At 43.0% G+C, this 16224-nt stretch overlaps 1 protein-coding gene across 1 annotated transcript in view; it reads left to right on the plus strand.

Annotated features, from left to right (window-relative positions):
* Nucleotides 1-15708, plus strand: part of DENND2D (DENN domain containing 2D) — a 60292-nt gene extending 44584 nt beyond the window's left edge. The window contains exons 8-12 of the mRNA XM_060231104.1: nucleotides 75-252; nucleotides 1433-1474; nucleotides 3914-3998; nucleotides 5673-5912; nucleotides 15162-15708. Of these exons, the coding sequence (XP_060087087.1) occupies nucleotides 75-252; nucleotides 1433-1474; nucleotides 3914-3998; nucleotides 5673-5912; nucleotides 15162-15223 (607 nt within the window). The 3' untranslated portion in view covers nucleotides 15224-15708. The remainder of the gene's footprint in view (nucleotides 1-74; nucleotides 253-1432; nucleotides 1475-3913; nucleotides 3999-5672; nucleotides 5913-15161) is intronic.
* Nucleotides 15709-16224: the final 516 nt, after the last annotated feature.

A 16224-nucleotide genomic window follows, 5' to 3' on the forward strand; every position in this document is an offset into this window, starting at 1 on the left:
CAGATATGCACTTTACCTGTTAGCATCTTCCTACATTCTGTTCTGTTCTATTCAGTACTGTATTTTCCTTTCAGCTCCCTCTCCAAGTGTATCCATGCAGCAGCTGCGCTTCTTTATCCCTTTACATGGGCCCACACATACATCCCAGTAGTTCCAGAGCAGCTCTTGAGCACTGTCTGCTGCCCCACGCCTTTCATGGTCGGCATCCAAAAGCGCTACCTGGATGAGGTTCTGGATCAACCAATGGAAGAGGTGGTGTCTTCATCTTGTGTGTCTTTTGAATGGCCAAGAAAGCAAAATGTTATGGTGTTTTTGGAGACAGCCTCTAGGATTGGCATTTGTGATTCCACGCTATCCCAGTTTTTCTCAACCTTGTTGAGCCTGTGAATACTTCTGCAGTTGGAGTACAGATCTTGGGTGCCAAGGCAAAATGGCTTCCATGTGGAACACAGCTCACCACAAAATGGCTGCCATGGGGCCCAGTCACAGGTTGTCTGTGCTGTAAGCTGTGAGCCAAGTGTTGTCTCGTGATGGAGGCAGTTGTTGGGTGCATCATGCAGAAATGAAGATGATTCCTCTTGGGATCTTCTGAGGTGTCTCCTCTTTCAAGTGAGATGGAGGAAAGCCAGGATTGGCTGTGTAATACGGAGAAGAGATGTTTTGGAGAAAATTGAAGTGGGCATAATGAAATGCATCAGCTACAGTGGTACCCATTGGGGATTAATTTCATAGATGGTTTTTCCATTGGCAAAGGAATGACCATGATCACTATCAACTTCATAGCCAGCTTCATGCGTTCCTGAAGGTTTGGCATAAACACTGGTCTCTGATAAAACCGCTATATGTTGCACCAGCCAAACACAACTTCAGTGGTACCAATAGATACTCTTAATTATTAATTGCAGCTAATATTTATTTAGTTAGCCAATCAGTTTATATTCTAACTTTCAGCTTGTTTGACCCTTTAAGGCGCCTTACATTGTAAACTATCTTAGAAGGTAATATCTAATTCATTTAATTAAAAAAAACCCTTAAATCTGCTTCAAATGTATATTACCATATTTATTATTTATTTATTTTTCGTATTTATATCCCACCCTCCCCGCCGGAGCAGGCTCAGGGCAGCTAACAACATTGTAATATCAGCAGTAAAACAGTAAAAACAATTACAATAATATCAGTTAAAATTAAACAATTTAAAATTTAAAATTATTAATGCAATTTTAAAACAACAGTTTTGGTGCTAAATTCCATGTGGACATTTTACCCACAGTTGGATGGAATCAATGCCCTCTAATATGAGAAGTTCGAGTTCGCTTCCTTCTTTGATTCCTCCCCTTCCACCCCCACTTTTGAACATGCTGCTGCTTTCTCTGAGTAATTTGCTAGAGCAGTGCTGGATGGATAAAAATGGATGTTTTTGCCCTTTTAGGTGCTCCTTGTTGATCTGTGTGAAGGCAAGTTCTTGAAATTGGTAAGTATAATTTCATCTCATTCCCAGCTGCAGGACTTTGATGGACAATTTCCAGGCAACGATACTGTTCTAAAGCCTGCCCCTTCACTTCCCTGTTGCTCTGAACTCTGTTTTTTTTACTAGTGCTTTATCTCTTGCTTTAGTGATAAACTCAGCTTTATCCACTGCAGTATTGCTGTTCTTATTCCTTCTTTCTGTGCCTCCAACAGCATAGCTAGAATTAGACACAGCTGTGCCTGAAGTGCAGTGGAGCCAGTGCCACCTATACCTCAGGCATCCATCCATAAATGGAAGGTTCTGTCACCTTTTATAGGTTCTAGAGAGGCTGAGGCATGTGTAGCACAGCAGTGGGATAGACTCCATCCCCCTTGACCTGACCTACTAAATGGTTGTCTCAGTGTGCCCCTCAAACCGAAAAGTTTTGATGCCCCTGAATCTATATCGTAACATCACTAACTGTACCCCCGTATCTCAGGCTTCTCCTCCTCTGTCCAGACATCTCTGCAGACCTGTGTGTTATATTTATCAGGATGTTTCTTCACCATCTTAAATTCCACATGCCCCAAATTGATCTTTCCTCTCAGTTTGTGAGCTGCTCTTCATAGACAACATAACCACCCACCTTGTTGCCAAGGTACACAGTCTTTGGGTTTCCCTTTGTTCCCCACATCCAGTTTTTGGGCATTCATGCTATTTTACCCTGTTCAGCATTGCAAAGATCTGTGGCCCATTCTTTCCATTGCCCTAGCTGAAATTCTAGTTCATGCCTGCCTTGCAATCATTTCTACCTTCCCGTCACAACTCAGCCCTCCCTTCTCTTATCAAAAACACTGCTGCCGGAATCATTCACACTTCCTTCATTTCTTCACCAGCTTCCCAGCCCCTTCTGCATCCAGGATAAACTCCCTTGTCTCTACTGCTAAAACTCTCTCCTGCCTGGCCTGTTTTTCTGCCCTTGTGTTCAATTGTATCCTTTAACTCGGCCGCCCTCAGTCTCACAAAGATGTCTTCCTTTAAAAAATGGCTGTCCGTTCTCACTTGCAACCACCTAGTCATAGAACTCCCTCCCTGGTTCCTAACTGTGTAAGAGAACCAGTGTATGTAGTGGTTAGAATTAGAATTTTAGAGACATAGGATTGAATCATGGAAGTCCACTGGTTGACCTTGGGCCAGTCACACACTCACAGCCTTAACTGCACTGCAGAGTTTTTGTGAGGATAAAATAGAGGCAAGCACACAGAACTCAGCAAAAGCATGTCCTGCTGCATTCTCATCAGTAGTACAGGGATGAGCCATAAATACAGCATGTTGAACAACAGAAATCTATATAGCAGTCATAGAATGCATTATGGTTTCCTGTTGTTGGAAGATGGGGAGGAAAAAAACCCTCTTTCCTAATCTGGTTTTAATCAACTATCCTATACTATAGATTCCAAGCAAACAATAATCTATTGGTTACACTTTTTTAAGAATGCCGACATTGCAAAACATTGGTGAAGGTGCCTTTTTGAGACTCCTGACCAAAAAGAACACTTTGCTGCCACTTCTTTCCTTCAGCCCAATTCAGTTTTCTTTGCAGTCCAGAAGGAAAAGCCACTTTCAAAATTTTGTATAGTGAGGGTAGGAGTCAGCATAGCTTAGGTGTCTTGCACAGTGGCTGTTCCATAATCACAGAATCTTCCCCTGGTAGTCAGCTGCTCAAATGAATTATTGGCAGGGATTTCAATGTGCAACCACAGTTTAGCTGATCTGGTTAATAAACTAAAGCTCGCAGCCCTAGCTTTCACTATTCCACCTTTTGAAAGTTGTGTTTAATTGGGCCATCCTTTGCCAGGATACAACAGCAGGCTATGAGTGCAAATTCATAAGTCAGGTTGTCATATGCATTGCCTGTGTCTTGATTTCTCCATGGGCGTTTTCGCACTGACCTTCAAGTGGTGCGACCACCCTCCTCACGCCGGCGGATCTGCAGGGGTTTCCGTTTGAGCTGGTTTCGCGACGGAAGTCGCTGGCTCTTTTGGGTGCGCCGGCGCTTCTGGTGCGAAATCCCTGCAGATCCGCCGGCGTGAGGAGGGTGGTCGCACCACTTGAAGGTCAGTGCGAAAACGCCCCATGTGAGAACAGCTTTGCTTCCTCCTTAGAATAACTGCCTTAGTTCTCCTTGTTGTATCAGGGGATGGTTAATGGGTTTGCATGATGACTAATGAGCTCCAGAGGGATCAGTAATCCAGATGGCAGATCTGTCTGAAAGCACTACAGAATGTGTGCTTGGAGAGCTGGTTGTGAGCCCATCTTCTTCCCATTAGATCAGAAGGGGTAGTCAGAAAATGGGCTTTTAAGCATGATCCCCCTCTTATATACATTCCCTTGTCCAGCACACCTTCTTGTTCCAAAGACTGGGGTTTTCCCCACATAATGTCCCTATTAATAATTCTGTAGGTTGGTGATGAAGAAGAGATCTTGCCTGGCAAGCTACAAAGTGAGATGCTGGCCTCTCTGCCAACAGTGAACAGCAACATAAAGAGTAAGGACAACCTTCTGATTGCCCCCTCTCTCTGTACATGGAAAATAAGGCTTGTTTTACAAGTTATACAAGAGTTCAGACTGGTGTTCCTTGGGCAGAAGAGCTAAGAAAAGAGATTCTTGTTCTCTGGGTGTCACAGATGGAGGAGATGGTGGGTCTGTGTGTCAGGCGTAGCCCATTGGACTATGACAATATTGTTGATACAGGGCTTCCCTTCTGTCATGTCATTCCTGATGTCAAGGACACGTTACTCTGCACCTGCTATAGCATATATGTAAGTGGTAAATCAGGAATACAAAATGCTGGCATGGTCTTCAATTGCCTGTAGTCAATTTGCCTACCGCTTGTTTTCAAAACATGTCATCCAGCTCTGGGCTAGGTGATCTTGACCCTAGTGAGCTTATCTTACGGAATTCCTCACGGTTCATCTGTGGGCTAAACACTGGGGAAGTAAAAGGTTGTGTAAAAGGCATACGTATGTGCCTCTCGCCGGGTATTTTCCATTTAGATCTTAAAAACAAAAGAAGAGCTGTGCTGGGTCAGACCAAAGGCCTATCTGGTCCAGCATTCTGTTCACATAGTGGCCAACCAACTACTTCTGGGAAGCACACAATAAGACTACAAGAATATCTTAGCCAGCAGAAAGTTCTGTATAGTGTTTACATATAATGATGCAGATAATCTCCCAAATGTAGAGGAATGGGTGGCTGTAGACATTGGATTTTTGGAGTCCATAACCTCTTCAGCCCTTTTCAGATTGCATCACAGACCTTCTGTTTTCTGATCCAATCTAGTTGGAATCTGTTTCATCCTCTGTTTGTTATGTTCCCTTACGGAAGTCAGCAGTGATGGACCAGCCACCCAGAGGATCTCATATTTGTGACATTTGAGGGTTGGTAAAATAGGAAGCCTCCAGATGTTTTGTTTTTTTACATCTACTGTAGATCTATGCAAGTTAGGAAAGTAGGCAGCTTTTTTCTGGAGCCATATGCTTGCCTGTGTTATATAGCCTCTTAACATTTAATCTCAGGAAATTGGATATTGTATCTCAGACACCACAGTTTGGTGAATAGTTAATACCCACATTGTCTCTATATGAATATAACCTGTAAACATTTCTTCATTAATGAATGCATAGGCAGAGTTTTTAAAGCTCTTTGATTAAAGGTGCTGTCAGACTGATGGAAGTTTTTTTCACATTAATTCTTCACAATCCCCATGGAAGATTAGTGTCTGAGAACTCAGGAGAGGGGGGGGAGTCCAATCAAGACAAGTTAGTTATGTTTGCTCACAAACACTTATAAATTTATAAAATGGTCACCACTTAGCAGATGAATGAAATCATGCCATGTGAGCTGCTTTCCCGATGTAATGACCCATTTACTGAATGAAATGGCTGACTTTCTGCATGCAGTAACCAAGAAAATGGCTTCAGTGGTGTTCAGAAAAACTACTCAATCTACCAAAATCCTTTGCACACAAACAGTTCATTGGGTGCTATCAGACAGAGTGATTTTAAAACAAATGTCATGTGCATTGTCCCCAAGCAAATGTGAGTTGGAGAATTCTCCATCAGTGAGCTGGAGAAAAGTTATCATGGTTAAAATACAGGAGTTTGGAAGGGACTAAATTTCTCCTGCAATTGAATGTTAAACTTGCTTTTCTTCTTTCCAGCCTCTGAGGAATTCAATGTACGTGTTTCAGACACTTTTGTAGAGTTCTTTGTCAAAACCATTGGCCACTACCCATCGCACATCAAATGGAACAGAAGTGGTCAGGGCTGCTTCCAGGAGCGGCCATTCTGCAAAGCCCCCACCTCCAAGACCTGCCGCAGGTTTCTGAAAAGATTTGTGAAGACTCAGATGTTCTCATTATTTATTCAGGAAGCAGAAAGGAGCAGAAAGTGTGTAGAAGGTAAACTCTGGCCCTGCTGTGATGACAATGTGCCAGTGTCTTCCTTGTGCAGATCCAGGCCTATCAATGGCTCACATAACAGAATTTCTACAGGGATTGAACAAAGCAGTAGACAAGTGCACCTTTAAGACCAACTAAGTTTTATTCAGAATATAAGCTTTTGTATGCTCTTAAGCAGACTTCATCAGACAAAATGGGAATGGCAAGCAGCAATTCTTAATATAATTGGGGAGTGAGTTGGTATGTAGAATCATGGGAATGTTTTTAACACATTAAAAGAATCACAAATAGAGATCAATCACAAATAGAGATCAATTAGAACAAAGCAGGGCTGAAACAACACTGGAAGGTGATAAAAAGCAGACTGCTGTTGTAGGTGCAAAGTGCCATAAATCTAGGTAACATTCTTGCTTTGTTAGTTTAAATAGAGGGCATGATTTCTCAAGAGGTTATACTATCCATTATAGTTTGCCATTAGAAAAAAGGAAGACATTAAAATGCAGTGGAGGATGGGTTAGTATATGCAACAAGACAAGCAGCCAATATCCCTCATTTGAGTATGTCAATACAAAAAAACAAAAAACCCCCAAATATTCTGATATAAAAGAGAAATAATAAGTTAGCCATTAGAAAATAATAAAGAGAAATAATAAGTTAGCCATTAGAAAAACAGGATGCATTAAAGTATAGTGGAAGGTGAGTTAGTATATGTAATGAGACAAACAGCCCACATCCCTCAGTGGAGCATGTCAACACAAAAAAAAACATTATTCTGATACACTGTTCTAAAAGAGAAATACATTGGAACACTGGATGCACAGTTATACTCAGTAAGAGTTGGTTTAGCATATGTAATGAGATAAAAAACCAATATCCCTGTTCAGTCCTGGGGAGGTGTTTGTTCCAAGTTTCATGATAATTTGTAATTCAGCAATTTCTCCATTCTGTTCTTGAAGTTCCTATGCAGTAAAACAGCTACTTTGAGGTCACCCATTGAATGCTTAGGCAGGTTAAAGTGTTCTCCAACAGGTTTCTCAGTTTTGTAATTCCTGATGTCAGATTTGTGTCCATTTATCCTTTGGTGTAGAGTTTGTCCTGTTTGCCCTATGTAGAGAACTGAAGGGCATTGTTGGCATTTAATGGCATATATTATGTTGGAAGATGAACAAGTGAATGAGCTGAGATGGTATAGTTAATGCTGTTAGGCCAAAGTTGGCACTTGGGTTTATTGCAAGTTCTGGTACTGGTGTTCCTGCTCAGATGTGATGTTGTATTGTCATGGGTGAGGAGTTGTTTGATCCCTATTTGTGATTCTTTTAATCTGCTAAAAACATTCCCATGGTTCTACAGACCAACTCACTGCCCGCCTATATTAAGAATTGCTGCTTGCCATTCCCATTTTGTCTGATGAAGTCTGCTTAAGAGCATATAAAAGCTTACATTCTGAATAAAACTTAGTTGGTCTTAAAGGTGCACTTGTCTACTGCTTTGTTCTATTGCTTCAGACCAACACGGCTGCCTACTGGGATCTTTGTACAGGAAGTGTGTCCAGTGTTATAATTTTATTTATTTGGAAAACAAGGGTGTTTATGGAAATGAGGGAGGAGGGCCATCCTAAAGGGGAACTGTAGCAAGGTGGAGGACTGGGCAAGACTGAGCAGGAAAAGCTGGCTAGACCCAACCTGATATTGTTGCATGTCCCATGTGCTAATGGCAGATGTGGGTTTTTTTACTGTACTTCAGCAGACATGTATTGGTGACTCTGGCCTGCTGCAGCTTCCAAGTATGTGCACATGCAGAGAGGAGTAGAACAAAGCTGGAGTCCACTGAGCAGAATTAGTTAGAATCTATGGCAAAATAGTACTGTTTTGCATGCTTAACCACTACCCACCAGCTATATGTAACTCTGCTCACTGTACCCTATTTCATTGTCTGACAAAGTGTGCATGCACACAAAAGCTTACATTTTGAAAAAAACTTTGTTGGTCTTAAAGGTGCTACTGGACTCCTACTTTGTTCTCTTGCTTCAGTTCAACACGACTGCTCACCTGGAACTATGCAGAGAGGAAAGTTTGTGTGATTATCATCAAATGTGATTATCCATATGCTGCTGACTTGCATCTTCCAACATGGAAGTGCTTTTTGTGTAGAAAAATCAGGATGTCTGCAGCACCCCTAGAAATGCTCTGTATTTTGATGGGGGAAAGAGGCATTTACCTGCATATGAATGAGATGTCATTTGTGGAGAACAGACCCAGGATGAGAGGGTCAGTGGTGAAGAGCAGCCTATTAATGCATTAAGTATGCTGCAGGGATTAACACAAGCAGATTTCCAGTCCCTAGGAAATAGAGGCAAGCTTGACAATATATGAAAGATACCTGCTAAGGTTCAGAAGCCAGGGCCAGATCTTTTGAACAATCATTGTTCTTGGTCCTTTTTCTTCCTCTTCCAAATATACTTTGCTATTGGGGATACGTGCTGATGAACAGAAGTTGTGCAGTGCATCATTTATGAACCCTCTGTATGGCTCCCCCCACCCCCTAGAATTTTAGATGGCAGTTCTGGCCATGGGGCCCTTAGAAAGGGTGGTAGGTGGTGGAGCTCTTTTTTGCAGCTCTCACTTTGGGGGAAAAGATCATGTGAGCCACAAGGCTACTGAGAAAGAAAGGGAATGTACAAAATTGGAATTAGCCCCATTGGAGTAAAGGACTCCAAGACATTTAACATAGGACCTCTGGCTGAAAGCCTTGGGTTGCTCTGTCCCATGTAGTTTTCACCTGCTTACTGCTGTCACTGCCCTGCCTGAAATTAATGTGCTCCACAGTCTTCTGTGCACTCTCAGATCACTATGGGGCACACTCCAATTTTGCTCAGAGCAATTAATAGGGAGGTCAGAAACAGTGTGCTTTTCATTGCTTCCTGGTGCTTCTTCTGAATCACTTCCACAGCCTCCCTGTGCCATGAGGAAAGTAGGGTTACCAGCTGCAAGTTGGGAAATTCCTGTAGATTAGAGTGTGTGTATGTGGGGGGGGGGGACTTAGGAGAGTGGGGTTTGAGGAGGAGAGGGCATAATACCATAGACCATATCCTCCAAACAGCCATTTTCTCTTGAAGAATTGATTTCTGTTATCTGGAGGGTTGCCAATCTACAGGTGTAATTCTGGAAAATCTCCAGAACCCACCTGGGGTTGGCAACCCTAGAAAGAGGTTAGTAGTGGTAGGCATTGGAGGAACCTGGGGACCATTTTGACACTTCCCTGGGATGTCAGTGGCTCTTCAAGGTCTCTCTGAAGACAGCCAGCATGGTATAATGGTTAAGAGCAGCAGATTATAATCTGGAGATCTGGGTTTGATTCCTCCTCCTCCTCCACATGAAGCCTGCTGGGTGACCTTGGGCCAGTCACAGTTCTATCAGAATTCTCTCAGCCCCACCTACCTCACAAGGTACCTGTTGTGGGGAGAGATAGGAAAGACAATTGTAAGCTCTTTGAGACTCCTTAAGGTAGAGAAGTCAACTCTTCTTCTAATCCAGGGGTGTCCAAGGTGTGGCTCTTTCATACATATTGTGCAGCTCTCAGAGCCCTCAGCACCCCATTGATCGGCTTGGAGAAGGCATTTGTCTCTTTAAATCACTTCTCCAAGCAAGTCAGTTGGCAGCTTGGAAAATGCATTTAAAGTTAAAGTGCTTTCTTTCTAACTCTCGTTCCCCAATCTATTTTCCTTCCTTCCCTCAAACATCTGACGTTCATGTCTTGCAGCTCTCAAACATCTGGTGCTTATTCTATGTGGCTTTTGAGAGAGCCAGTTTGGTGTAGTGGTTAAGTGTGCGGACTCTTATCTGGGAGAACTGGGTTTGATTCCCCACTCCTCCACTTGCACCTGTTAGCATGGTCTTGGGTCAGCCATAGCTCTGGCAGAGGTTGTCCTTGAAAGGGCCGCTGCTGTGAGAGCCCTCTCAGCCCCACCCACCTCACAGGGTGTCTGTTGTGGGGGAGGAAGGTAAAGGAGATTGTGAGCCGCTCTGAGACTCTTTGGAGTGGAGGGCGGGATATAAATCCAATATCATCATCTTCTTCTTCTTCTTTTATGTTAAACAAGTTTAGCCACTCTTGTTCTAATCAAACTTACTCCTTGAATGGAAGGGATTTTGTGCTAGAAACAGACATAATTTCCTAATTGGTTCAAAATTTCTAACCAGAAGCTGGCTGAACAGGGGTGGAGAGGGGGCTTGGGAAATATTTAGCACTGACCATAGAAACAGAAAAGATCATCAGAACAGAGAAGCTATTGAGATTTACAAACACCAGCACAATTTTAACAGAAAGGAAGAAGGCATTTTCATCCACCAATCTTGGTACCCAGCTCTGCAAAACACCCTACAGACTATAAATTGCAGAAAGTCTCAGAACAACCAGCAAATTCCACAGAACAATCAGCACAGTCAACAACCATCTTCCTTATCTTCAAACCCCTTCCAACCTTCCCAGCAATTAACACAGAACAATGGTCACATTCAACAGCCAGTTTCCTTATCACTACCCTTCCAGGAAGCCCCACTAAACAATGGGCACATCCACAAAACAATTGCCCTTTCATCACACCCCCTCCAGCCTACAAATAGCAGCTCTCCAGCAGCCCTGGCCCCACTCAATGCACAGCAGCCAAGAAGGTCTGAGCGCCTGCTCCGGCTGCAATGCCACTGAGGATGTTCTCCGCAGCTGAGAACGAAACGTCTGGAAGGAAAACTTTCTCCAGTAGAACACGGCACTTGATCCCGAAAGATTCTACAAACCCTAATGATCATCAGAACATTCTTTTGCTATTAAATTGGAAACCACCATTCATTATTATTGTCTACAGATGCAAAAATATGTCTGTCTGTATGGTGAAACCTTTTACACTGGAAAACATGCGAAAATCAGATCAGTTTTATACCTGGGATAAATACGATGCCCATATTAGAACTATTATCTTCTTTCTGCCACTCAACCAATTAGAGTTTGCAGTGCTAAGCTCTTGTATCATCACACAGAGATGATGATGTTCCCTGTTTAGCTAGCCAGTTTCTGCCCACTGAAGTTAAGCATCAGCAGGCAATGGCCACAATTGGCTAGAGGTCTCCCACCATAAACAAGGGAGTTGAGATCCTATTCACACTGTGTCCTCCCTGAGGCTAGCTTGAAAAATGCTGATTAATTTAATGTAAAACATTTCTTTGCTGGCTTCCCCCCAAAATAGGGGTCCTTGCAGGGGTGAATATCAAATTATTTCAGCATTAAAAAGGTATTTAAAAATAAAGTGCATATAAGTAATTCAGTTAAAACACACACACACAAAACACCACAACCAGGGAGAAGGGCCAAACAAAACAAAAAATGTCCCCATCCCCTACCGTAGACAATAGAGGGCAACTGATGATTCTCCCTGGGGAGGGACTGCCACAGTTTTGTTGCTGCAACTGAGAAAGCCCTTTTTGGCTTGCCTCAGATTACAAAGGCAACCAAAGCAGGGCCTCTGAAGAAGATCAGAGTGGTCAGGTAGGTTCATGTGAGAGAGAGTAGGTTCATGTGAGAGTTCATGTGAGAGTAGGGTAAACAGGTCTACTTCTTGTGCATGGGGACTGGTTTAAGCCTTACTTCCTGCATATAACCAATGCTGGGTATACCAGACATACATTGGCATGTTTGATTCTCTGCTTCTACCTAGTTAGAATTTCTCATTGCCTTATGATCTAAACCAGCACGATTTAAGTTGGTAATTTTAGCTCTGTCTCACCTGCAGAGAAAAAGATAAGATTTTTAAGAACATAACATAAGAACATAAGGGAAGCCATGTTAGATCAGGCCAATGGCGCATCCAGTCCAACACTCTGTGTCACACAGTGGCCAAAAAAATCCCAAGTGCAATCAAGAGGTCCACCAGTGGGGCTAGAAGCCCTTCTACTGTGCCCCCCCCACAAGCACAAGAATAAAGAGCATAAGAACATAAGAGAAGCCATGTTGGATCAGGCCAACGGCCCATCCAGTCCAACACTCTGTGTCACACAGTGGCAAAATATTTTATATATACACACACACTGTGGCTAATAGCCACTGATGGACCTGTGCTCCATATTTTTATCTAAACCCCTCTTGAACGTGGCTGTACTTGTGGCCGCCACCACCTCCTGTGGCAGTGAATTCCACATGTTAATCACCCTATGGGTGAAGAAGTACTTCCTTTTATCCGTTTTAACCTGTCTGCTCAGCAATTTCATCAAATGCCCACGAGTTCTTGTATTGTGAGTTCTTGTATTGTGAGAAAAAAGTACCTCTTTCTCTACTTTCTCCATCCCATGCATTATCTTGTAAACCTCTATCATGTCACCCCGCAGTCGATGTTTCTCCAAGCTAAAGAGTCCCAAGCGTTTCAACCTTTCTTCATAGGGAAAGTGCTCCAGCCCTTTAATCATTCTAGTTGCCCTTCTCTGGACTTTCTCCAATGCTATAATATCCTTTTTGAGGTGCGGCGACCAGAATTGTACACAGTACTCCAAATGAGACCGCACCATCGATTTATACAGGGGCATTATGATACTGGCTGATTTGTTTTCAATTCCCTTCCTAATAATTCCCAGCATGGCGTTGGCCTTTTTTATTGCAAACGCACACTGTCTTGACATTTTCAGTGAGTTATCTACCACGACCCCAAGATCTCTCTCTTGGTCAGTCTCTGCCAGTTCACACCCCATCAACTTGTATTTGTAGCTGGGATTCTTGGCCCCAATGTGCATTACTTTGCACTTGGCCACATTGAACTGCATCTGCCACGTTGACGCCCACTCACCCAGCCTCAACAGATCCCTTTGGAGTTCCTCACAATCCTCTCTGGTTCTCACCACCCTGAACAATTTAGTGTCATCCGCAAACTTGGCCACTTCACTGCTCACTCCCAACTCTAAATCATTTATGAACAAGTTAAAGAGCATGGGACCCAGTACCGAGCCCTGCGGCACCCCACTGCTTACCGTCCTCCACTGCGAAGACTGCCCATTTATACTCACTCTCTGCTTCCTATTACTCAGCCAGTTTTTGATCCACAAGAGGACCTGTCCTTTTACTCCATGACTCTCAAGCTTTCTAAGGAGCCTTTGATGAGGAACTTTATCAAAAGCTTTCTGGAAGTCAAGGTAAACAACATCTATTGGGTCTCCTTTGTCCACATCACTGCCCCAGACAGAGAGTTCCAATAATAAGCTGTGGCTAATAGCCACTGATGGACCTCTGCTCCATATGCTTATCCATTCCCCTCTTGAAGCTGTCTATGCTTGTAGCCGCCACCTTCTGTGGCAGTGAATTCCACGTTAATCAACATTTGGGTGAAGTACTTCCTTTTATCCATTCTAACTTGACTGCTCAGCAATTTGGAGAGCCAGTTTGGTGTAGTGGTTAAGTGTGCGGACTCTTATCTGGGAGAACTGGGTTTGATTCCCCACTCCTCCACTTGCACCTGCTGGAATGGCCTTGGGTCAGCCATAGCTCTGGCAGAGGTTGTCCTTGAAAGGGCAGCTGCTGTAAGAGCCCTCTCCAGCCCCACCCACCTCACAGGGTGTCTGTTGTGGGGGAGGAAGGTAAAGAAGATTGTGAGCCGCTCTGAGACTCTTTGGAGTGGAGGGCGGGATAGAAATCCAATATCTTCTTCATCTTCTTCTTCTTCTTCATTGAATGCCCACAAGTTCTTGTATTGTGAGAAAGGGAGAAAAGTGCTTCTTTCTCTACCCCATGCATAATCTTGTAAACCTCTATCATGTCACCCCGCAGTCAACCTTCTCCAAGCTAAAGAGCCCCAAGTGTTTTAACTTTTCTTCATAGGGAAAGTGTTCCATCTCTTTAAGCATTCTAGTTGTCCTTTTCTGCACTTTTTCCAATGCTATATCTTTTTGAAGTGCGGTGACCAGAATTGTACACAGTACTCCAAATGAGGCCACACCATTGATTTATATAGGGGCATTATGATACTGGCTGATTTTTCTTCAGCCTGGGTTGAGTATTGTTGCTCTAGCACCATTGACATTCTCCTAGCTGAAAAACTGTTGACCCTTATTGTTGATGCAGAAGAGGCTGTTCTCTCATTTACACTAGCTGCCTTTAGGGGGGAGGTTTTACTGTCTCTGTCCATTCTCTTTTGCACTGAAATCCCCCAGGGACTGGGAAATTTTGTATTGGTCTAAGTCTTTCCAGATTATTAGAAATAAATTCACACAGCAGCAGCCAATGGGTGGCATTGGCCAGAGAGTGGCCTTATTGCATAGGGACAACTGCACTTGCTTAATGTTTTTTACTGAAATCAAGAGAGATGCATGCTCTGGCACATACCACCTTCAAAGAACAAAAGGCTCTTTTTAAAAACTCTATGAAATTGTGGGACACCAGAGGAAAAACACTGTATAAATGTGAAGCACTGAAGGCACTTCATCTGTATTTAGTGCGGCAGTTTTTTACAAGAGCAGCATTTCCATTTGACATTTTAGGGTTTGAAGTTGAAAGGTAGTTGCTTGTCTAAAAAGCCATCTAGTGAGTTCACAGATGAGCAAAGATATGAGCCCTGCTGTTCTAGTCCCTGCTCATAACCCTTCCAGTATACTAGTGGCTACACTGCTGTGGTGGAGGGGGAGGAGGTTGCAAGGATGTGGTTTTCATTAACTCCTTTGCTTGAATGGATCAACATGAGCATGCTTAGCCTCTGAAACAATGCTGAACACAACAAACCTTTTGAAAGATCATATAAAACCAGAGCCATGAATTGTGGTGACTTTACTGGAAATTAGTGTATAACTATTGTACACACATCACTAGCAGTCACAATTGCCAAGCTAGCTGAGGTCATGCCAGGGGGAGAAAAGTTGCATCTCCTAGTAAGAAAGTAATTCTGGCCAAATGCATATCAGGTTGGATCTAGCCAGCTTTTGGGTGGGTAGAAAAAGGAAGGGGGAGTCCTCTTTGGCCACCCAAAAGCCTATGATACTTGGGCAAGACTGAGATAATTTGTTGGCTAGATCTGACCCATTGCTTGCAACATCTGAATCTTCTGCAATACATGGTGTAAAAACCATAACATCCTGTAAGACCCTAGGGCTCCCATGCCTTTGCACTGTTAACTCACTGCTTTGCCACACAGAAAGAGCACTTCTACTTTAAAATAACTAGCAACATTCTCTGCTAGGAAATATAAATGCAGGGTGTAGTGACAAGTTTTTTTCTCATCCACAGGGTATTTTCAACAGAAATTAAATGAATATCAAGAACAAAAAAAGCTAAGACGACTGTCCTGAATCGGTGTTCTACCTATGAGGATAGGCAGGCCTGTACCTACAGCCATCATCTATTCAGTCCAAGACAACAGCTGCCACGGAACAGAAGCACCTTGGCTTCACCAGTCTGATGGGGTCATGGGATTGTTTCACCTTCATCTGTAGACCATGAAAGGCCAGGGTGGCTTCAGATGCCAGTTCCTCCGTTTTTCTTTTTTCTTATGACTTGCACTACAAGCTGTTTTTATGTAGTTAAAGTTTGGCTGTAATTTGTAGCCCAACTGACAGAAGGACAAAGTTGCAGCTCTTTAACAAAATGGCAGCATAAAATTAATGAGCCAAGTGATCATCCTGATCAAAATAGGACTCTAGATAGTTCTAGAAATAAAATGGCGTAGCGGAAATGTGGGGTAGTAAACAATGATAAAGAATGTAGAGAAATGGTAAGACTAATTGTGTTTCTAGGAAACAATTTTATTAGAATTAAAATGGTTTCCATTTCAAAAGCTTCCTTACTGAATGTCTTTCGGATGAGTCCCCATTGCTGAGGCACTGATGTTGCTCTTATTTCCGTTATATAAAGATGTCGTTCTATACCCAGCCAAGTAATAACAGCTCCACTAATTTCTTAAAAGATTTCTCTGTAGGAAATTAGTAATCCAAACAACGGAATTAAATGGAATGAAAAGATAAAAGTGGTTTGTGGAAAACGAAGGAAGGGGGAGGGCAAGCAGAATATCTTACCTCCATCCTGTATCTATACAATGAAGGAGGGCAATACAGCCTAGTCCTATTGAATCACAGTAGTTGCAGCATACTTTTCTGAGTCAGGGAAGTATTCAACTAGTTCATAGAATGAACCTCAAGACTGGCACATGGGGGCACTGTGCATTTCCAGTGAGAATAAGTCCATATTTCTAATTTTGGAGGGTTGTTAGTATCCTTTGACAATGTATTCCTTTATGCAGCACTGCAGCCTAACAAAGAAGGCAAGAGGTAACACTGTTGCTAGGAGAGGGTGC

The sequence above is a fragment of the Heteronotia binoei genome, chromosome 2 (genome assembly GCF_032191835.1).
Source record: "Heteronotia binoei isolate CCM8104 ecotype False Entrance Well chromosome 2, APGP_CSIRO_Hbin_v1, whole genome shotgun sequence".
Classification (NCBI taxonomy): domain Eukaryota; kingdom Metazoa; phylum Chordata; class Lepidosauria; order Squamata; family Gekkonidae; genus Heteronotia; species Heteronotia binoei.